The sequence below is a fragment of the Anabrus simplex genome, chromosome 1 (genome assembly GCF_040414725.1).
Source record: "Anabrus simplex isolate iqAnaSimp1 chromosome 1, ASM4041472v1, whole genome shotgun sequence".
NCBI lineage: Eukaryota > Metazoa > Arthropoda > Insecta > Orthoptera > Tettigoniidae > Anabrus > Anabrus simplex.
Window position 1 is genome coordinate 814,942,713 of NC_090265.1, and position 24,675 is coordinate 814,967,387.

The following is a 24,675-nucleotide window of genomic DNA, read 5'->3' on the forward strand; positions in this document are numbered from 1 at the left end:
GGAAAATTGCCCATCTTTTCTTAGATTCTCTGACTCCACGTCAGATGAGAAGTGCATGCCAATATTGCAGCTATGAGGTCCATACCATGCGGACTCACGGAGTTCAATTCAGGTGTTCTGTGTAGCCTCGTCTGCACCAGCATTGTTTGTTTCATGGTAGTGCCTCATGCTGTAATCATTTATAGAAACTGCAGTTTAAATAGTAGCATTGCTGAGTTATTCTTCTATTATTGTTTTTGTGGATTGCATAGTAAATATGGTATTCTAATTGTTATGGTTATTTTTAAATGCATTTTTTCACAATTTATAAATATCATTGTAGAATACCATGTTGGCATTGACTCAACTTAGGTTTGAAAGAAGATTCCACCTTCCCATACTTACATTTATTAGCTAACCTATGAATTATTACATATGTTTAACTTAATGTCATATCGCCTATATTTGTACAAGTTTCGCCCCATTTTTGGAACATCTTCAGCTAAGATAAAAAAGTGTACATTTTGGAAATTGAAACATTTGATGATGTAAAAATAGCTTTAGAATATTTGTGTTCAACACTGATAAACAGTAGAGGAAAAGAACCACTTAAAAATGCCATAGTGATATTAGGTCTGCGACGAATTGAGTCCATTGTTGAGACATTGTATTGCATGTTATCTTTTTTTTTTCTTCAAGGGACAAATTAATGTTCTTGCTAACACTGCCTTGTCAAGTAATAACACTTATGATAGATGAAAATTAAAAAAAAAAAAAAAATAGAGAAGTAAAATTGGTTCTATTGACTTAAGTTCTGGTAGGATTTCTATATGGACTGGCATAACTCCTTGAAAACCTGGGTTGGAGTTAGGATTTGGTTGTAGTGTTATCAAAGATAGTAAAAGTAGCTGGGAGTCTGAAAAAAAAAAAAAAAAAAAGGAAAGGGTTGTTGAAATGGAGAAAACCTTGTAGTGATGTTAGAAATAGTGAAAAAATCAATCGAATGACCCACCTCGCCCGTTGGTTCTGTTGTGCTTGCTCTGTATGTGCTGGCTGAGAGAGAGAGAGAGAGAGAGAGATATTAAACTTTCAGCACAATTGAAGAAATTGCTTAATTTTATAATTTAAAAAAAAATTATTGTTTGGATTGTTAGGATAGCTGTCTCGGTCTCACGATTCCAAGTTCACAGCTGAGGTGGTTGATTTTTGAAGGCAGTAAAGAATCTTGGTTATATGTGTTATGGTTATTGTCATGTTAGAGATCTCTGGTGGGGTACTCAGTGTCACCTGAAAAAGTTAAATTAAACTATCCAGTAGAATTCTGCTTTCAATGCTAGGTAGTAGCACTGTCAGAATGTCAAAATTGATAGGCACATCTCTTAGAGGGCTCCACTTCAGAAGGTCTGAAATTTGGTAGCTGAGGTCATATACAAGTATAGTAACAATAATTATTACCAGTAATTGCTATCTGTTGTATGTTGCACCTATGAAGATAGGTCTTACGACAACGAAAGGATAGGACAGAGCTAGGAATAGGAGGAAGCAACCGTGGCCTTAATTACGGTACAAAATGTGCTCTATGGTCTGAAAATGGGAAACTATGGAAAACCTTCTTCAGGCTTGCTGTCAGTGGGGTTTGAATGCACCATGTGACTATGGTTTGATATATTATTAGGTAAGTTTCTTGCTATCAAAAAGCAAAGTAAAGCAAAGTCATCTCCATACAGGCCATGAAGGCCCATGGAGGGGTGGAAGGTAAAGGCTTCCACTATCCGTAACCTCGGCACTTGATGGGGTTGAGTGGTTAGCTCTACGCCCGGCCATCTTTGCCCCCAGGAATTAACCTGGTACTCATTTTTGGTGTAGCCTGAGTGAACCTCAGGGCCATGTGCACCTCCGGAAGTGAAAATGACATCCTGACGGGGAATCGAACCCACGTCCTTCTGGGCGAGCCGAGCACGTCTTTACCGCCTCGGCCAGGCAGCCCCTTTCTTGCTAGCAGATTGTATTTACTATCCTTCTTCTGGAAAGAACAGAGAAAAGAAAGAATAATTATAGAAGAGAAAAATATTTTCAGTGTAGGTATGTGAATATGTCAGTAGGGACAAAATAAAGTCAATAAATGAGAGAAGTGCAGAAGATAACCCACTGTAGAGACTAGCATGTGATCATTTAAGGAACAAAAAGAAGGAAAAAAGAAGAAAAACTTGAGGATCTTAAATTTATATAAGTATTCTCATTCAGTTCAACAAAATTTTCATAATATGTCATTAGTTTTGTTTATTCACTGATACGGTGAATTAGGACACAGTACTTCTTTAAATTGTACTAACAAAAGATAGTGTTATATTGTTTTATTCTTTGAACTGACCACTGATGAAGGAAATGGATGACTTCCCGAAACATGTATGGTAAAATAAATAGTTTTCTTTCATTATAAGGTGTATTGACAAGGCGGACTCAAGTAAAACTATTTTAAATAGTTCTGTAATAGATTCAGACAAGTCAATACGGATCAAACAACCATATTAACCTATCATGGTTAAGTTTATCAACAGTTTGTACCCACTACCCCACAGATGTGGGAAAAGCGGTAGAAAAAGAAGAGGATCTGAGGGTTATTGTTGAGGTCAAGATTTACTTTAACCTGTTCATTCTGTTTCTTGAGGTACTGTTGTGATTTTACCAAGTAGATTAATAATCTCTGATTGATTTTGGTTTTATTTATATATTCTAATTATTTTAATATTGTACCAATCTTGATTTTGAACTTTTTAAAGTAATGGATGTTTTATTTTTAATCAAAATATCTTTGAAGATTACTTATTAAAGGTTTAAGGTATTAGTGATAATTAATTAGACCAGGGCAAGTGATTAAATTTGTTGAAGTTAGCAAGTAAATTTTTTACAATTTGCTTTACGTTGCACCGACACAGATAGGTCTTATGGCGGTAGTGGGATAGGAAAGGCCTAGGAGTGCAAAGGAAGCAGCTGTGGTCTTAATTAAGGTACAGCCCCAACATTTGCCTGGTGTGAAAATGGGAAACCATGGAAAGCCATCTTCAGGGCTGCTGACAGTGGGGCTCGAACCCACTTTCTCCCAGATGTAAGCTCAGAGATGCGTGCTCCTAACCGCATGGCCAACTCACCCAGTAACAAGTAAATTTATCACTCTATATAAAATCCCTACTTCTGTCTGTCTTTCACAGTGATATTGAGAAAATGAGAATGTTTGAATAGTTGAAATTGGCACCAGATATAGGTTGTCATCTCTAATTTACTAGAAAAACACAATGAACATCTCATGACCATGATTTATGTACATTTTAAAGAAAAATACATTTTCTTCAAAGAAGTAATTGTGTTGTATTTGCCATCTTGATGGGTACAGCTCCATTTATTGGCATGAGTTTCAATGATGACCACCCCTCAGTTTTTTTCACCTTGCTTAATAGTACTGGGAACATGAGAGTATTTGGTGCCAGATATACATAGGTTACAAGGACAAAATAACTATGACTATCATATTTTCACTGTGTAGTAAAATTACCTTCTTTCATTGACGTGAATGAATCATCTTCACATTTCTGGCATATGAAATGTTACTACCTCCGTCTATAAGCATGAGATAGAACTCTTATTGCTGAGATTTGGGAAATGACATCTAACATATTTTAATCATGGATGCTTCGTTGTAATCTAGGTATTTCTTTGGCAAAGATATGATTGGGCTTGGTGAAACCTTGCATACTTGTTTCTTTGTGAAGAAAAGACTCCCAATCATTTTGTTACATATTACAACATTAAAACCTACTGACATAAAAATGAAATTAGTCCAACTGCCTGCTTTAAGTTTTGAGAGGTAACAAATTAACCAACATTAATATCAACTCTTTAGAATGCAATGATGTTAACCCGGTCGCCTCAAATTTAATGGTCCCATGTGCTCGCTTAGAAAGCACATTTAAATTGCCCTCAACTTGAGTAAGCCACCTGGTCAGAAGTACTATGCACCCCTACGAAATAAATGTCATAAATAGAACAGCAGCCAGTATTTTTTTGCAGAGTTATCAGTGATGGATTCAAAATAATTGTATTCAAGCAATAATGACATCAGAACAAAGATTTTGTTTGGTAAATCTCGAAACTTTCGGGTAGAGGCGCTTCACACTCTTTGAGGTCTCAGTAGGCCTACATTCATCTTTGCTCCAATATACCGTAATTGGATGCGAGTCTTACGAACCTCAGATGACAGAATGCAGAGGGCAAAGTAGGCCTTAATTTCATCCTTATCAATGTCACACCACTTGCCATTGTCTATTCTTTCGTATCTGGATCCAATTATTCTTCCATAGCATAAATATTTGTTTCCCGTGTAATATGGGAAAACAACAGGTCCATAAACTCTGATACAGAATTGTCTCTCAGTTCTCCTGACACCCTTAGAAAGCCTGTTAAGTGATTAGTTGATTACTAGCCCACACTCAGTTACTATGTTTTGCTTTTGCATCTGGGGTTTTAGGTACGATTTCAGTCATTTGTATCAGGTGAAACTGAAGAACTCTTCTTCAGAATTATTATATTCGCCATCACTATCCTCTGAATCACTTTTTAAAACACCTTCAATTAACTCAGTAATAGTATTGCTATCAATGGCTTTTACCACGCATGGAGCCATGGCTAGGAGACTGACTGACACCTGATGACATGCTTGTGCTTTCAGTGGCTACAATTGGTTAATAAATTACGGTACAAGTACTTAGAACGAAAGCTGTAAACAAGCCACATTCCTGTTCTATTCATAGAAGTTTGCAGAAGGGAAACCCTTGCAGGGGTGGTCAACATAAAGGCTAGTACATACGACTCGGCACGACACGTGAATGTCTCATCATTTGAGTTGAAGGCCTAGCCAACACTCGCGTGAATGTCACGTCAAACGACTCGAGTGGGTTCATGGAGTAGAACATTATCCTGTTGAATTTCTTTATTCTCTTCACCTTTTGACAGGCTTATATACTTGTAGTGACAGTTAAGGATATATTATTTTCCATTATTCACATTTTTTTCAAACCAATATCTGAAATTCTGGTGTTGTTTTATTTACAGGCATGTATACGAATGTTCCTAGATCTAGATTTCGTGGAAAGGTTCCATATCGATTACGACGTTCTGTGTAGGTGGTTGCTCAGCGTGAAGAAGAACTACCGAAATGTCACCTACCACAATTGGAGGCATGCCTTCAATGTTGCACAGATGATGTTTTCCATCATTACGGTACGTAACCTTCTAGATATTCATGATCGTAATTCAGTTGAAGAACGTGCTTAAGAGTGTATCTATGAAAATAATGACTATCTGTTACAGGCTACCCAATGGTGGAAGATCTTCGGTGAAATTGAATGTTTAGCGTTGATGATTGCTTGCTTGTGTCACGACCTTGATCATCGAGGAACGAACAACTCCTTCCAAATCAAGTAAGTGTTAATACTTCCTGTTCAAGGAATTGCTTCAATGGAAAATTTTTGGTCATCAAGATAGATAGATAGATAGATAGATAGAAAGATAAAGACATTTATCTATCTGTCTACAAGGTGTATTTAAAAAGAAACCAAACTTTTGAAATAGCATGCCAACGAGCAGAGGGAGCATGCTGTGTGGTTTTTTTTGTTGCTATTTTGCTTAACGTTGCACCGACACAGATATGTCTTATGGCAACGATGCGATAGGAATGGTCTAGGATGTGGAAGGAAGCGGCCGTGGCCTTTAAGGTACAGCCCCGGCATTTGCCTAGTGTGAAAATGGGAAACCATGGAAAACCATCTTCAGGGTTGCCGACAGTGGGGCTCGAACCCACTATCTTCCGATTACTGGATGCTGGCCGCACTTAAGCGACTGCAGCTATCGAGCTCGGTAGCATGCTGTGTGGCTACTGAGCACACGTAGCGGCAGGTTTAGACAACAAACAGCCATTTTCCGCATTTCATTCTGACCGTTATTTGGCGAGCTACAGGCGCTGAAGAGAGCATGTGCACAAGCTGTTCATTGGATTAGTGCCAAAGTGACAATGAAAAAGCTTGAATGATGATGTATGGTATGTAACAGGTGATGAGGTGTGGGTTTGTGGCTGTGATATTGAAACCAAACCATGGAGGAGATTCAGGACAATGCAACAAGAGACCTGCATGCCATCTCAGAAAGAGTTTTCCATGAGGCTTTCTAAAACTGGAAGAAATGATGGGAGGAGACTACTTTGAGGGGGACAGTGCTTAAAATGTTGTACAATAAGTGATAAATATGTTATATGCTTTATTGAACACCTTTCGTATCTACATAGTTTTCTCATTACCATGGACACCCTTTTAACCAACCAGTCAGGTAACAAAATGGTTTGTTAAGCCAGCAATATTAAAATAAAGGGCCTATCCAGCAGTTTATAGCAGCATACTTAAATTTTAGAGATTTTTAATCATGTTTTAAACAATATTTCAAAACAATGTAGGCTTATAAAGTGTGTTTAATCACAGTAATCACAAGTTATTTAAACACGGAAAGATATCACAGGTCTACAAAATAAAATCTCTTAAATGGATGGACATTTTTCTGGACCAGTTTTTTTTACACAGATCACAGAAATCAGTTCAGTTCTTTTGTATCACATATAGTTTAAAATATATTAATAATTTTTAAAAGTCTTGAGAATATACGACCTTAAGTTTATTGTACACAAGTAGAAATGAGAAGTGCTTAGGAAATGAAGGTCTTTCGTGTATATTTGCTGGATGATCACGGCAAAGCATCCAACTGTAGTCTACCATTGTAGATTCATTCCAGAATCCCTGGTAATGTTTTTCCGTCATCTTAATTTCTTGCTGAAATCTTTCCCCCATCTCATCACTGATGTTACCAAGGTTTGCTACGAAAAATCTAAATGAGAGTGCAGGAAATGGAGTTTGAGTGACATGTGGCAACACATTTCTATCTATGCATCCAGCAATTTCTGAACTCCTTCTTTGTAGTCAGGAGCTTCATTTTGCCTAAAAGGTTCATACAAATCCACTTAAAACTTTTCTGAGCTGTCAGTTCCACTTCACTTAAGATTTGTTAACATTCTCCATCCTGTAAGAACTCTTTTATTTGTGGCCCTACTAACACCCCTTCTTTATATTACACGGAAGAAATATTTTCAATTAGGTATGAGAGCCCTTGTGAATTTCTTTTACCTTGTGTCTTAAAGAAGTTTTGCCTAACCAAACTTTATACACGAAATCTGGACTCATCTGTGGACAACATGGGTCTCCATTGGCGAAGTTGCCAGTTGACGTGGGTACGGGCAAACAGAAGGCGAGCTGCGCAATGTTGCTGTGTTAAACAGGGCACTCGAACAGGCATCTGGGTTGTAGGGACACTTTTCTTAACCTGTTCCTTACTGTCTGGTCAGACACCGTGACTCCAGTGACCCTCCTGAGGTTTTGTTGCAGTTCTCTGGCAGTTGCTGAACGACGACGCAACATACAGATGGTCAGATATCGGTCATCCTATGAGGTTGTCATGCATTCACGACCTTGTCTAACCCTCCTTGTGAACTGGCCTGTCTCATTGTAGCGAATCCACAAACATTGAATAACTGACGGAGAGACATTGAGATCCACAGCAACACGACGAAAAGTCCATCCTTCCTGGATCAAGATGACGGCTCTTGCGACTTGAATTTCATTAAGATGTCTCATGGGATGTACTGATTTAAATACAACATGCTCAAATGACCGCAGTAGTCTGTGTACCTCACAACCACACATGGATGCACTGCTATTCACTTTGTTTTGAGGGGTCACCTGACAGTTTAATGCATGGCGATGACTACAGATGGAGTATAACTTCAATTTGACATACCCTGAGTAGCTAACTTCTCAAGGTATGCTGTACGACCACTGGGACCCCGTCTACCAAATTAACGTTCACATACCAGACGTTACAAAACATGTTCCCCTAACTTTTTTTGAACTGCGTATTTACAAAAGACATAACTTAGTTTTCCTCACCGCTTCTTTATATATGTCAAATGTGATAGAAAGGAGACTCAGGGCTATTGTTCCTGACCGGATTACTATTCACCCTTCTAGTACTTACACCGAGCACATAAAAACACTCACTTTTACTATCTGAAGCTATCAGATTGTGGAATATATCACATATTTCTTCTTTCAGAATCACTCTTTTACTACAAAATTGACTCATGTTTGAAGCTTTGTCTACTATGCAACCGCAGTCACTTGCTATTTCACTCAGTTTGAGAAGTGCCAAAATTGGCTTGTAAACAACGAGCGAAGGGCGGGTTGTACAGTATCAAGAAAAGAGGACAAACAAGTCATCTTCCGGAAGAAAATGATACTTCTAGGTAGAACACTTTTGGTCTAAAAACACAAGCATATTGGAGTGTGCTACACTGAATGAATGCTAAACAATCTTACTTCTCTATGGGCCACAGAAAACAGTGTGCTTAAATGACCATATTCCTCTATGGGAGTGAAGGTGACAATAATCATTGTTGGTGTGGTTTTGAACTACCCTGTATACATGACTTGATGTGTCACGTCTTTATTTCTTTACGTCACTATCACAGGGCGCCCACTAGTAACCTAAATTTATTTTCCCAAATTTAGTGGGACATGGTATGTAAAAGCAACGTTCGAGTATGTTTATCATACTCTAGAATCATTATCTTGTCTGGCTCTATGGCTAAATGGTTAGCATGCTGGTCTTTGGTCACAGGGGTCCCAGGTTCGATTCCTGGCAGGGTCGGGAATTTTAACCATAATTGGTTAATTCCCCTGTTAGGGGACTGGGTGTATGTACCTCCTTCATCATCATTTCATCCTCATCATGACGTGCAGATCGCCTACGGGAGTCAAATCAAAAGACCAGCACCAGGCCTCTCTGGAGGCCACACACCATTATTATTATCATAATTATCTCAAAACATATTTTGCATGAACACTTACAATGGTCAATACTATGATCAAAAGAACTTGAAATAAATGTATCGTAAGTCAAACAAGCTACACCTTATCATCTAGTGCCAATCTGTTAAGTGGGTTAGCAGTAATCCTAAAAACACTACAACCAACAAAAATGAACTACATTAATCACAGCCAGCCATCAGTCAATCACTCTTCAAACTAACGCCTATGTTCATCAGGGATTTTATTCAATTGGCATGAGTAAGCATGCCAGTTTCTAAACAGAAGCATATGGGTTAGTGTTCTGAAGCTCAGGAATGAGATCACAAGACCTGCAGCATATGGAAGTGTTGTTTGAATACATATGCTGATCAACTAATGTGCATACAAAGAAACGCCATTGACACATTCCTTTCTTTGTAGAACTTCTCTGTGATAATTTTACTTTTCTGTAATTATTTTTTCCTTAATAGTGAGGCAAAATCCTTAATTATGGACAGTCCATTATAATAAGCATCTCTATGTTATGTAAACTATGTGGGTAGGTTTAAAAACACTGGGTATTTTAAAAGGAACATTAAGAAGTTAAGAGCATTTTATTGATATAAATTAAATAACTTTTTATTGTGTTGACAAGACAGACATAGGTAGCTGCCTCTGTGGATCAGTGGTAGAGTGTTGGCCTCCAGATCCCAAGATAGCGGGTTCAAACCAGACAGAGGTAGTCGCATTTTTGAAGGGCAGAAAAAAGTCCAATTGACACTCCATGTCGTACGATGTCGGCATGTAAAATATCTCTGGTGACACACTTGGTGTTTAACAGACAAAATTCATTAAAATCTCAGCCACTGATGTCCAAGAGAGATCTAACTTATTCTCTCTGCCATCTAGTAGGCCTGGAGTAAAACGAAACATCAAAATTGATGGACAGACAGCCAGATGGCATCAAATTGAAATGTCTGCACATGGTAGGTGAGGCCATACAATTATTATTATTATTATTATTATTATTATTATTATTATTATTATTATTATTATATAATAATTTTGTGTGACTATTTCTAGCCGAGTGCAGCCCTTGCAAGGCAGACCCTCCGATGAGAGTGGGCAGCATCTGCCATGTGTAGGTAACTGCGTGTTAATGTGGTGGAGGATAGTGTTATGTGTGGCATGTGAGTTGCAGAGATGTTGGGGACAGCACAAACACCCAGCCCCCAGGCCATTGGAATTAACCAATGAAGGTTTAAATCCCCGACCTGGCCGGGAATTGAACCCGGGACCCTCTGAACCGAAGGCCAGTACGCTGACCATTCAGCCGACAAGTCGGACATTATTATTATTATTATTATTATTATTATTATTATTACTATAGACTTAGATTTTTATCACTGACTTTGAATGATGTATTCTACATATCATCATTCTGTTTGGTTCCAGTCTTAGACAGAAAGCTTAATTTTGACATGACAAGCGATTTTCCTGTCTTTTCCCTGTACATTTTCCGTATTTTTATTTCTCTATGCTTCCCTTTTTCCCCCTGTTTTTCCAGAAAAAGGGTACCCTGTATCATACAGATATTTTTGCTGAAGATAGGATGGGATAGGTCTACACTACGAAGATTGCAGCCATGGGCATAATTAAGGTACAGCACTGTCATTTGGCTGGGAAGTCACAGAAAACCATCCTTGGGGCTGCCATTGGTGAGATTTCAGCTCACCCATACCACATAGCAAACTCATTCAGCAAAATTGTTTCTATCAAACCTCTGTCTGAATAAGATGCTTTTCTTCCTTTTTCACTAAAAAATAATTTGAATCTAAATGTCCATAATAGTGAGGGAAATAAATCATTGCTAATTAACAAGGTTTGAGATTTTAAATTTACTAAACCTTTCACAGTCTTAAAAAGTATAGTTCTCCATACATCCAACATATAACACTCTTTCCTCTCCAGCTCCTCTGTTCATATTTCCTGGAGCTGGAGAAATGTGGTCACCTCAGTTACATTTTCCACAGCCAATGATGTATGGCGTGTGCTGTGTTGGTTGCAGAGCCTCGTCACCTCTTGCCCAGCTGTATTCTACCTCCACCATGGAGCACCACCACTTCGACCAGTGCATCATGATCCTCAGCAGCCAGGTAATGAAGATAAATTTTCTCTGTAAGAACAAAATAAGAAAATTTAAAGAAGGTTATCAGTTGATTGAAACAGATACATAATGGGTTAGATACATGGAGTGGAGTTATCGAGGAGTATTGTAGGGTATGAAAATAATCAAGCACAAGGGTGAAACAGTGGTGGTGACAAAGACGAAAAGACATGGAAGAGGAGTGATAAAATTACAATTCAAAGTCCTGATTTTCATCATATTAAATCTATATAAAAATACCAATCTAATCACATCATGAGTTTTCACTATTACCGCTTAATAAATTAAACTTTTCTTAGACTTGAAAATGTTCTTTTGTCATCCGTTGTGAAAGAACATGATTTCCAACACAAGACCTCCTGCCATTGGAGGCAAGCCACAAAAAGATGTGTGATAACAGGAAAAGGCCTTGAATTTCTGAAATTCACAGGGTAAGTTGCATCTTCTAGAGCAAGCTATTAGCTTCAGGAATGTTCTATTTTCTGTGCCAGTTATCAATGAGATTGCTGAATAAACCAGTGAGCCTGTTTGTGCTTGTATTTTGCATTCCATTCAGAAGTTAGAAATTTATTGTGTTGAGGGGTACAGTGAAGGATAGCGAATATTTGTTGTGGGATAACCTGCCTACGGAGTAGGAAAATAATTGTGTGAGTTGACTAGTGTGGTGCATATTTGTCTTGTGATAAGAAAAAGGGCATGAAATTGCTTACTAGGGAAGACTATATTAAAATCCTTCAGTAAGCGGACTGGTATCGGGATCTTTAAGCACGTAGAGGTAGTGCGCATGTCGAAACTTGCACCATCAAGTTTCAGCTTGAGACAGTCAAAGTTATGCCATGTTTAAAATGGGGACCACGGCCATTTTCTCCCATATGGTCAAGTGTAACTCCCAATAATTCATGCTCAAAGACTGTGACTAGAAAACAATGTTTAACAACCCACTCATCTAAAATATAAGCCTTCAACTAACATTTGTTGTAGAAAGAGTGTAATCAGCGATGATGCATTGATGCTTTTATTCTGCAAATGTTTTCATATTTGTTGTCTGATGTTTCTCACACTTTTCAATACATTGTTATTTTATAAGCCCCAGTGGTAAAGGTTTTTGTATTTGTTCTCTTGTGTTTTTCACACCTTTTTATGCTCTCCTCTCATCTTTATAAATGATAGATATAGTTTTTACTGTACCCGCACATACATGACGTAAAATGCACTGATGTCAAAGAAACATTTCAAGTGTTTCCATATCCCGGATGGATATAGTTTTTATTTGTGTATTCAATAGTATGTTTTCTCACTTAACACATTCTCTTTCCTTATCCCCTGCAGAAAAGTCTTAACAATGGATTTCCTGTATCTGGGAAGCATACTGTCACAGGGTGGATCAGTAATTAAGAAAGTCAGTAACAGGGTACAACTTGTAGGATAATTCTATCAGAGTAGACCTGGTGTGCAATGTGCAGGTACCAAGATGATGTAAAGAGATGTTGTACAAGATCTATTTTGTCCCAGTTTTGAAATGGAGCAGAAACATGGGTTACAACTGCCAGAGAGGAAAGCAAAATAGAGGAAACTGAAATGAAATTACTGAGAAGTATGCTTCAGAAAACAAGGAGGGATCATATAAAGAACACAGAGATACAGATCAGGCTGTGATTGGAGACACTACAGGAACAAATAGAGAGAAACAGGCTGAAATAGTATGGCCATATCAGAAGAATGGAGTAAGCAAGAATACTACCAGCAATGCTTGAATTGATGGTGAACGGAAAAAGATGAAGAGGTAGGCCAGAGAGAAGATAGATGCAGAAAGTGAAGGAAGGGGTGGAGAAAAGAAATGTTGTTATGCCCCGAGTATTCAGAGAGGAGTGGTGGAAGAACAGACATAAATCTGGATCACTGATCCATTAACCTACCAGACAGCGAGTTTGCTAAAGGGCACAGTTAAGTAAAGAAAGTTGCTTTTCTCTCTTCAGAAATTTATCAAATCAATCTCAGTATTTCTTCAAAGTACTTTTTCAGCTTTTGGGTAGTATAAAGAACATAGGCTGTAACTTAATATATTGTAAACGGATGTTAATTACAGAAAAAAAATGGCCTTCAGGAGACCAGCTGGACCCAAACTCGCAACTTAGGGACTTTGTAGCAATGGAATTATGGTGACCTTGGTTGTTCTGCTCTGTTGGCTAGCTGCAGCACAACTGCAGAGTATATTAGTCATCTGCTGTAGCCTATTTTAATTGCCCAGAGCTTAATTGATAGAGCATCGGCTGCGAAAGGCATGCACAAAATATGACAGTTGTGTGGCAAAACAGTTATGCTCCCTAGAATAATTTATTTATATCATCACCAAAATCATGTACATTTCCCCTTGACCAGCTCCTGCCAGGTCGGGATGTTGATGGTATTTCTCCGCCATTGCCTCTCCTTCCACCACTCCTCTTCAGTAATTGTATTCTATTCCAGACTTATTTCTTTATACTGTTTGTGATGGAGTCTATTCATCTTGCTCTGAGCCTCCAACTTGCCCTCTCTCCCTATATCTTAGCCTCCAACACTTGTTTTGGTGTCCTCCCTCCTCCATCCTCATATCATGTCCAAACCATCTCAATTTATTCTTCCCCATCCTCTCTCAGTTTTTCTACCCCTATTTCTTGTCTAATCTGAATACTTCTTACTCTGTCTCTCCTTGTCCTCCCTACCATACTCCTTAGGAACTTCATCACACTGGTCTGAATTTTATTCTTTATTCTAGTCTTTCTTTCTTAATCTGTTTACCCTCCAGGGTTGGTTTTTCCCTCGGACTCAGCGACGGATCCCGTCGCTATCACCTCAAGGGCAGTGTCTTGGAGCGTGAGACTTTGGGTCGGGGGATAAAACTGGGTAGAAGGACCAGTACCTTGCCCAGGCGGCTTCACCTGCTGTGCTGAACAGGGGCCTTATCGTGGGGATGGGAAGATTGGAAGGGATAGACAAGGAAGAGGGAAGGAAGTGGCCGTGGCCTTAAGTTAGGTGCCATCCCGGCATTTGCCTGGAGGAGAAGTGGGAAACCATGGAAAACCACTTCGAGGATAGCTGTTGTGGTAATCAATCCCACTTCAACTCAGTTGACTTCCGGAGGCTGAGTGAACCCTGTTCCAGCCTTCGTACCACTTTTCACATCTCGTGACAGAGCTGGGAATCGAACCCGGTCCTCCGAGGGTGGCAGCTTCAGTGTCCTAGTCTCTGGATGCATATGTTAATATAGGGACATTGTACATTATCTCGTTACATTTCATAGGAGCTTCTCTGTTCCACACCAAGTTTCTTACATTCTGTTAGAACATATTTCCCTCTTGTACCCTTCTGCTGATCTCCTTATCCAACTCTGCATCTTGTATTATTTCACTTCCCAAATAATTGAAGCATTCAACAACTTCAAGGTTTTGTCTCCTGATACTAATGATTCAATTTCCTTTTCTCCTCTTGTCATCACAACATATATTTTTTAAATATGGAAACCAGATTATGTCCATTGTGTTGCCTAATGAATATTTAAGAATAATCAGTTCTGGAGGATGCCATCCTGTCCACAGATCTTTCAGTTTATTTACATATGAAATATTAATACTACACAAATAAATTAGACAATTATGAAAACTACCAGTACAAGAAATTTCTGTATTAAATGCAATGAAAAACAAGAAGTGAGACATTTGAATGCAGTTGTTGTTTGTAGGCCATCTTCAGATGAAATAACATTGCAATTATCTCCTTCATATTCTAGTCTATGAGTCCCAGTCCTCTGTTCTTGATCATATATTTAAATGTGGAGAATGTTTTCTACATTACACGATGCTACTGGCTAGAGTTAGTCAAATGGGATTTACTTCATTGCTAAACCAACTTCAACAACAGTGTGATAATTTTGAGTTTAGTTAATCTCTTGTTTCTAGTAAATATGTAGTTATATTCAGATTATACACTGTTCTTTACCATATTTTGGGTTTCCAACCCATCATGAAGTAGGTGGCCCTAGGATTCCAGACGGTGGAGTAGTTTACCTTAACATACAAATGTTCCCTTTAACTTGAGCAAGTTTAATTATTACCTCTCAAAATACTTTTATTGTGAAATATTTTATAAGATTTGTTATAGTTTTATTTAAATTTGTCTGTGGTTTTAAGAACAGTATCTAATTCAGTCCAACATGTATTTTTTTAAAATAGGGAAACCAGATTCTGTCCAATGTGTCTCCTGATGAATATTCAAGAATAATTAAAGTTCTTGAGGATGCCATCCTGTCCACAGACCTTGCAGTCTACTTCAGGTAACTATTTTAAATTACAAGAATTTCCTCTTGACTTTTCTAAAACAATGATCGAATTCTATCTAGTTTTAGTATTTTCATATCTCAAAAAATACATTAAAGGTATTCTCTGATTATTTACACTTATTGCTTTATTCACCATGCCTTTATTCAAAATTAAAATATACACACACTGGAGAAATTTACTGAAATTTTCGTTCATTTTATTCATAAAATTAACTCATCACATTAAAGAAATAAACTCCCCAAATTAGTGTACGAAATCATTCTTTCAAAATCAGAACCAGTGAAGAATTGTATTCAAGGAGTTCATAAGATGTGTTGCTTTAATCACTATTGTCAAAAGCAGGCCCTATTGGGAATCACTCGTTCATTATCTTCTTCCACCACATTTATACCATTGATGTTGATATTGATATTGATATTGATTTACAAGTGTTAATATAAGGAAAGATCTTCATTGGAGTAATCACATAAATGGGATTGTAAATAAAGGGTACAGATCACTGCACATGGTTATGAGGGTGTTTAGGGGTTGTAGTAAGGATGTAAAGGAGAGGACATACAAGTCTCTGGTAAGACCCCAAATAGAGTATGGTTTCAGTGTATGGGACCCTCATCAGGATTACTTGATTCAAGAAATGGAAAAAATCCAAAGAAAAACAGCTTGATTTCTTTTGGGAGATTTCTGACAAAAGAGTAGCGTTACAAAAATGATGCAAAGTTCAGGCTGGGAAGACTTGGGAGAAAGAAGACAAGCTGCTCGACTAAGTGGTATGTCAAAAGTGTTACAAAATTTATTAATAACCACCTTTTCAATACAAAAAAAAAAAAAACAGTTCTTGTGGTTAAGATTTATATCTTGTCATAAAGTCTTATAGGGACATGTTTTGCCCTTGTATAGGCATCATCAGCCTTACCTTGTACCTTTTCATTCTATAATCAGGGACCTGATATACCTTATCAAAATAACATATATGATTGAGACGGATGATTGTTGTTAATAAAATCTTATATATATAAACCTTTCCAAAGTTTAATTAACCATTCTGTTCATGTCGCCAGTTTTGATTTTGAATATGAAAGGCTAAAACTGTATTCCTGAGATTGATTGACTCGTTTGTGTTTGTATGACACATTATAAAATCTGGTTACATACTTTCCATATTGAATGGAATTATGAGATAATTGGTTTCCAGAACCTGAGCAAACTTATTCATTAGTTGGTGATGTCAGTTTGTCATTTTTTATTTTTAGTGGAGATGACACACCTGTACGTCCAATCATTAACTGTAGAAATAGCCCCACTTATAAAACCTCAAGATACATTCATTGTTTTCTTAAAAAATCATTACAATTTCAACAATAAAGACCCGCTAAAGAATTCAATTGACTTCTGCAATATTTTAAGAAAATTCACCTTACGTCCCAGTTATGTTATGTGTTCATTCAATATCACGAACATGTATTCCAATGTACCAACTAAAGAAACTGTCAATGTCAAGGATAATCTCGCCAGACACAGTGGCCTCAGCAAGTTTGAAATAGAAGACTTCATTAAGATTTTAAACTTTGTGTTAAATAATAACTACTTTACTTTTAATGGTAAGATCCACCACCAGAATGGCCTAGCAGTGGATGATCCTTTGTCAGGCATCCTAGCCGATATATATATGGATTCATTGGAACACAACAAAATAATGACACAAGTAAAAGGACTTGCCCTGTGGCTCAGATATGTGGATGACGCATTCATAATAATCGACAAAGAACTCAATGATAGCAATGAGATCCTAGACTTTTAAAATAAGCTTGATCAAAATATAAAGTTAACTAAAGAGAATGAAATCAGTGGTTCTATAAACATTCTTGACATCACTGTAACATGTAACAACAATTGAGCTGAATTCCAAATATTTAGAAAACCCACCCATTTCCCAAAAACTATAAAAAACTCTTCATTACACCCTAATCCCCATAAAGAGGCGACTTTTTACAGCTTAATTCACAGAGCATTAAAAATCCCTCTTTCACATAAAAACCTAAAAAAAGGAACTCAACTATATAAAGAACTTGGCAGAACTTAATGGATATAAAAGAGAAAGGATTAACCGATTAATTAATAAGGTCAAACTTAAACTAACAACAAACCTCATCCCGGACAGACCTAAAAAATCGAAGTCATTTACTGGAAATGTACAGTCATTTACCAAGTCTCGAACCCCTAAAAAAAGCATAACGTCTCCATTGCATTCAGGACAATAAACACTAATCAGGACCTATTTTTCAACCAAAACATAGTCAATTCAAAAAGTAACCTTTATTCAGGGTCCAGCATATGCAGACTTGCATGTTCACATTGTGACGTCTCATATATCAGCCAAACAGGCCAGAGTTTTTTGACTTAAGTCTAGTTCAATAAGGACCAAACATGAAAATAACTACATGTAATAATAAGTAGTATGTTCCGAGCTATCAGTGGAGAGATGGCGTGAAATCATGGGCGCCCATATGACAGTTTGTAGGGGGAGGGGGGCTAGACATGGGGGTATGTAGTATTTTTAAAATTTTGGAAGATGAATGGCGACTTGTATTCCACAGTAGAATAACACCCATGATATCCTCTTCCTGTTGGTAGGGGCTGTACTACAACTTCTACGTAATACCGACTTTTAAATTATTTTATAGAAAGAAAAACACCTGACTACATTATATTTTTGCCTTTCCCTGAGAGGTAGAGGGGGCCACGGTCCCCCCTTGCCCCCGCGTATGGGCGCCCTTGCATGGAATGACATTAGTAGACAAATAAGTCTGAGAGGTGTCTTTAAAAGTAGAAAAGATCACAATATGAAGTTAAAGTTGGAATTCAAAAGGACAAATTGGGGCAAATATTCATTTATAGGAAGGGGAGTTAGGGATTGGAATAACTTACAAAGGGAGATGTTCAATAAATTATTTCTTTGAAATCAATCAAGAAAAGGCTAGGAAAACAACAGATAGGGAATCTGCCACCTGGGTGACTGCCTTAAATGCAGATCGTAGTGATTGATGATACTGTGTAAGAAATGTTGATGTCATAGTCATTAGAAAGAATCTACAGAGCACTAGCGTGAGCAGTCCTGTGGCTAGATGTCAAATAACATGTGAGTAGTGTCCACTTCAGAATGTTCTAAAACGTCACATGCAACTCCCATACTGCTGAAAATAAGGATATGGCATCGCTAAGCATTCCACAGAGATCTAACCACTGATTTGGGTGTAGACAATATGGCGATGAAAAGACTACTGATGTTCGAGTTTTTCTAAGAGCGGAACTGATGCCAGGATAACTGTGAGGTTGATCATTCTGTTGAAACTATAGTTCCCGCAGCCATCATAAAGCCATGGGAAACCATAGACTGAAAAACCTTACAGCTACAGATTGATTAATTTTTACCCAGTTTCGTAGGTTTCATACGATGTGCATTTGTTATTTTCAGGAAAAGAGGTGCATTTCTAAATCTGGTCCGGTCAGCATCCTACAACTGGATGCGTGATGATCATAGAGATTTGCTCCGAGGGATGACGATGACAGTATGTGATCTGGCAGCCATCACAAAGCCATGGGAAGTTGAGAAGAGGGTGAGTGTCAAAAAATGAGATGAAGAAGATAAGGTATTAACTGTGAAATGGGATTCTTAGATTAATATGTATTCTGATTTGCAGGTTGCTGAGCTTGTGTCTAGCGAGTTTTTTGAACAAGGAGATATTGAGCGACAGGAATTGAATATCACTCCAATTGTAAGTATAGTGGCAATAAGTGATGACGTTATTATTGTATTATTGTAGTGGCTCATGATGTAGATTCTTGGGTAAAACTTTAATGTGGTGTGTGACATCTGGTGAGAAAACATGGTAGTAAGAGCAACATGCAGGCTAGAGTTTGTTGCTGCTCTCCTGCTGTTTCAAACCAATTACGACCGTAACTTGTAAACCCATGAAATGCATTTTTTTCACAAAGCCAGTTTTATTGTATATCTTTGTTATATTTACAATATATTGCTGCATCCTTTAGGCACATGGTGTCACTTTTATATGATATCTTACTGCCTTGCACTACGTTGGAACAAGCGTATACTGTATATATCTGCAAGTTAAAAGTCCAGCCAGGCACGTCCAGGCCACTAAGCTACAGGGAACTGTTATCTTCAAACCTCTTACTGAGAAGTAGGGTGCCAGATCATGGCTATAGGCGAGGTGTGGCAATGTTGTCCATCCCTGGTTTTGGGTAGATTTCTTGACTGACTTGTGGTTAAGTATTATCATGCAACAGTAAAAGTTCCTGCTGAAATTGATGTGATTGAACATAATTCACTTGTAAGTGAAATTTCTGGAATTAATGGTCAGTGCTGGAGCCATAATGTCTGCAAACTCCTCTGCATCCCAGAAAATAGTAGCCTTCACCTTTCTGCCAAAAGTGCTACTTCGAATTTCTTTTTTTTGGGACAAATTTGCATTGCTTTCCTCTTTGTCTCAGGTTGAAGGTGGTGCAACCATGTTTCATATCCCATCACATTTCTTGAAAGGAAGTCATCCCCACTATTCTTGTACAGTACCAAGAGCTTTCTGCACATTGCCTTTCCTTTTATTTTATGGGCAGTTATCAATATCCTCAGAACCTTCCAGGAAGAAACCCCTTTCAACACCAGTTGTTTCAGTATTCTGCACACACTTGTTTCCACAAGTCCTAGTTGGTGCCACATTTTACTCACAATTACACGCTTTTCATCTAAAACCATGTTAATGCATTGCATATTGTCAAATGTTTGTGCAGTGTACAACCAAGGAGGAGAATCTTGAATCTTGTCATGCCTTTTGTTGCCCAGTAATCTCTGTGACAAGTGACTTACTGTACTTCATGCACTGATTCACTCTATTACAAATTTCCTATGGTCTCCTTCTCACAATGCAAGAATTTTGATGGACATTAAATGCAGTGACCCTCTTGAATGAGTGCTACAAGCACACCATATGGGAAACAGGTTGAGCTATTTGAACACAAGTGGTGAGGGTGCTTCTATATACTCTATAAATAGCAAAAGAGTATAAAAATATGTGGTGCATTACTTCTGTGGTTGTGGGAAACTGGAGTGGGACATTGATGATGATAATTATTATTATTCCTTTTGGAGTGACGCTTGTGTATGCCACTCAAAGTATTATTCATTGCTATAAAATAAATTTACTTAAATTATTTCTTTGGCACCAAGCAAGTGGCTGCATGGTTTGGGTCATGTAGCTGTCAGCTTGCATACAGGAGATAGTGGGTTCGAACCCCACTCTCACCAGCCCTGAAGATGGTTTCCCATTTTCACACCTGGTAAATACTGGGGCTGTAACTTAATTAAGGCCATGTTTGATACCTTCCCACTCCTAGGAAAGAGTAGTTGCTGATCATTCCTCAATCATTCTTGGTTTACACAGTCTTCAACAAAGCAGTTCCAACAATTCTAATGAAACTCTCTCCACTTAAAATTATCCTACAGTAATCTTCAAATACTGACCCTTTCTTGATTGCACTAAGAGTGGGGCCTCCGTATGGAAATTCAACCTATATTTGTAGTTGTGCCCTAGTTATAAATAATGACTGAGTGGGCTACTAAGCAATCCTGAAATATGAGATATGAGCTGGGAAGGAAAAGGCAGAAGTAGGGAATATTTTTCAAAGTAAGAATGCAGTAGACACACATATTGTAGTAGAGCACAGTGGTTTTCATTGAGCTTTGCCTCCAATCCAAGAGCTTGCAGAAGAAAGGAAGGACAGGAAAAATGAGGTTTTAGGAAAGTGCATTCAAAATTGTGGAAACCTCCCAGATCAATTAGGGCAAATGTTTGTTTCAATGAAATGAAATAATTTTAAACTTCCATGCATTTAACAATTTATTTATTGCAGTATTTACAACTCAAATATTAATATCACTTTTATTGATTATTAACAGCATTTTTAATGTTTCAAGAAGTGAATTTGTTTACTTAGAATCATACAATAAGAACAGGTGCCACTTGACTGAAATAAATTTGACTGTCATTGTCCACTGCTTCCTTGAGTACTGCAGCTTTAATCCTACTGCCAATAATTTCTTAAAACTAAGACATGTGAGGCATAGGGATCTATTCAAGAAGATCTTGTAGCTGTTTTCACTTTTCTTCAGTAACTCATAGAGCATTGTGGGACTTTGAAGGGAAATCAGCATAACTTAAATAGAATTTTGTTCCATTACAAAGTCTCCTTCTCTCTTCGTGGAGTTCAACAACTGTAGTAGGTACATCCATTTTACAGGATTGTTGAAATTTAAAACCAAGCTGGAAATAGTTTGGAAATTCACATATTTTTCCAGCCCTAAATTGAGTTTTGGTTTGTCATGACCTACCTATCCTGTGAGACATTCTTGAGGTTGATCACCGACCGATAAAGCTGATGTACGGTCCTTCCTCCCGAGTGGTCCTGTAGGGAGGAATTTAGGTACGTATTTGGCCCCGGAACTCCCAAAATAAAAACATGAAGTACAAAAATGCTGCCCTTTATTAAGAAGGACAGTGATAACTAGACTATATACAAACTATCACTATGCTGGCCTGACAGGAGCTTACTCACTAATCTCCTACTCTGCCTGCAATTCAAACCCTGCCTTGCGGCACTTTACGTACAGCTTTGTGCCAGATCACTGTCGAGAGTCTCCATCTGCCATCTTGAATTCGTGTTTTTATCCACCCACATTAAAGCAAAGGTCAGTTCCTTCCCACTACTTTAGGGGCTGGGTTTTTGGCGTTTCCAAACCATTTACCCTGCTAAGTGGTGCCCTCTGATGGTCCTCTGGACACTAACATCTCCATCTCTTACTTTGCACTCTTGCTTCTCTCTGGGTTAGTTGGGCTTTAGTGTACATATTCTGAAAATTACCTTTCAAATATTTGTTAAGTCTTTAACCTTTTACGTGCTGAGTTACCAGTTGACTATTTGGTACCTCATTGCTGAGATTTTTCATTTGTATGTAAAAAAATTTGTAGAAGCCTCAATTTTTAACTTATCAGTGGGGTGACTAGCTTAAAATGATTATAAATATTGGTTGTTTATTAATCTAAATGCAAATGGAAAATCCTACACTTATGTTCAATATTATTTTGAGAAAAAACAAAATTACACTTATGTGCCTATGCGTGCATTATCTTTATACAAAGTAAAGAGCCCAAAATAATATCATTTCCTAAAATCTGTAGGCAACTAATACATGTAACTTCTTAGAAGTATATAAGTTGATATTTTAAAATACTTTCCAAACCTGGAATGTGGTGATAGTTAAATATTTTCTACTGGTTGTTTGTGATGCCGATTTGTTCAACTTTCTGCACCAACTCCACTGGCACAAAAGTTTCTAAAAAATCAATGATTTTCAAGTTGTCATCAAACACTACTTGGCCTTCAGAGCCTGTCACAGTTACCTGAAGCTCTGGTGAAGAAGAGTAGTCCATCCGCCATGAAATTAGTGATAAAATAGCTTTTGTACTCACCGTGTTTTTCTTCTTTAATTTAGAAGGAGGCTCTGTTTCTCTATCACATACAATGTTTTCGGCACTCTCTCTATCACTCCCATTTTCAAAATCGCTTAACAATTCCTTAAAATTATTATCTCCATCATTGCTTTCCGCTGTGGTTAATAACTGAAAGATTCTGTGATCTGAAATAACGTCACTGCAGGAGCAACTAAATTGTTGTTCTGCCATGTTCATTTACATCACAGATGAACTCCACAGATGTCTACAAAAAGTTCTGTAAGTTACTTCCCAAAGCTACAATCTCTGATCAGTTAGTTAATGCCCAACAGATGGCAGAACATGTCAGAGATCAAATTCGCACTCGAAATTGAACTGGGAAACTCAAAAAAATTAAAATTCTCGCGCACCGTCTATAGACGGGCATAGCACTGGTGGACTGGCCACGTCAGCCTGTCTATAGGCAGGCGTAGCACTCATCGGGTTAATGATTTTGATTTCCCTAGTGAAACAAACAACATGTGCTCTGTGAAATGCATAGTGCCTCCGTGGCTCAGGTGGCAGAACGCCGCCCTCTCACCACTGGGTTCCGTTCTTCAAATCCCAAACACTCCAAGTCAGATTTGTGTTGGACAAAGAGGAGGCGGGACAGATTTTTCTCCGGGTAATCTAGTTTTCCCTTGTTATCTTTCAATCCAGCAATGCTTTCTAGTATCACTTCATTTTACCTGGGAGTTATTAATCATTGCCCCAGAGGAGTGCGACAGGCTTGAGCAGCCGGCACAATTCCTAACCTCACCGCTAGATGGGGGATTCATTCATTCCATTCCTGACCTGGTCAAATGACTGGAAACAGACTGTAAATTTTCATTTTATGTGAAATGGATGTAATGTTGTTTAGAACACACCTTGCAGTAACATGCCGTCAGAGAGTGTCTTGACATTAAAAAAAAAAGTTAAGAAGTGTTTGGTGCTGGCAAAACAGCCTGTAAGAATATGATCATGTAACGCCACCAGGCAGTCTGTTATTGAGTCAAAATTTTATTTCTTGTACCATGTAATCTCTTTAAATTTAAAATCTGAATTATATTCAGATGTTAATTTTTAATTTTCTTGGTCTCTTTTAGGACATCATGAACCGCGAAAAGGAAGATCAGCTTCCTCTCATGCAGGTGGGCTTCATCGACTCCATTTGCCTACCAATCTATGAGGTAAGTATTCTATAGGAACGTGGGTAAAATTAGAAAAAAACATTTATCCACAGTGAAATAAATGGTGCAAGGACCATCTACTCTTTGATGAAGATTGCACGTTTAGTTTCAAGGAATTGCTTCGCTTAAGCAGATTTAGATGCTTGAAGCAGAAAGGCATGTTTTACCCTATTTACTTGCATAATTAGAGGCACCTGTTTGTGGTGGAAAATGTTTACCTAATTTCATCATAATAAAACATTATTTTGATATATTTTACATTAAAAAAAATGTATTTTGTCAATAATTTAGCTAAATATTTATTTCCATTTTTCAGCAATAAAAGGTAAACTAAAAGGTAGTTGATAGCATATTTGCAGTAAAACAACATATTTTATTTTTGCATATGTACTAGGAACATGAGAGTTATGCTTCTGCTCAAAATACATCTGTATATATAAAATAAGAGTTTTGTCTTTACTATGCTCAGAATTTTAAAATAATGGTATTTCTGTATCAGACGTGTCCACAGTAACAAGGAAATGTACTTTTTAATTTTCC

At 37.7% G+C, this 24,675-nt stretch overlaps 1 protein-coding gene across 4 annotated transcripts in view; it reads left to right on the top strand.

The window, feature by feature from the left end:
- Pde11 (Phosphodiesterase 11) overlaps positions 1 to 24,675 on the top strand; it is a 703,554-nt gene that overhangs the window by 672,582 nt on the left and 6,297 nt on the right. For 3 of the 4 annotated variants that reach the window (XM_067136343.2, XM_067136341.2, XM_067136342.2), the window contains 7 exons: positions 5,086 to 5,253; positions 5,344 to 5,453; positions 10,987 to 11,074; positions 15,294 to 15,394; positions 18,874 to 19,015; positions 19,100 to 19,174; positions 24,052 to 24,135. In XM_067136343.2, the coding sequence (XP_066992444.1) occupies positions 5,086 to 5,253; positions 5,344 to 5,453; positions 10,987 to 11,074; positions 15,294 to 15,394; positions 18,874 to 19,015; positions 19,100 to 19,174; positions 24,052 to 24,135 (768 nt within the window). Of the gene's footprint in view, positions 1 to 5,085; positions 5,254 to 5,343; positions 5,454 to 10,889; positions 11,075 to 15,293; positions 15,395 to 18,873; positions 19,016 to 19,099; positions 19,175 to 24,051; positions 24,136 to 24,675 lie in introns of those variants that run through there. The other variant, XR_010858547.2, reaches the window with a different exon arrangement.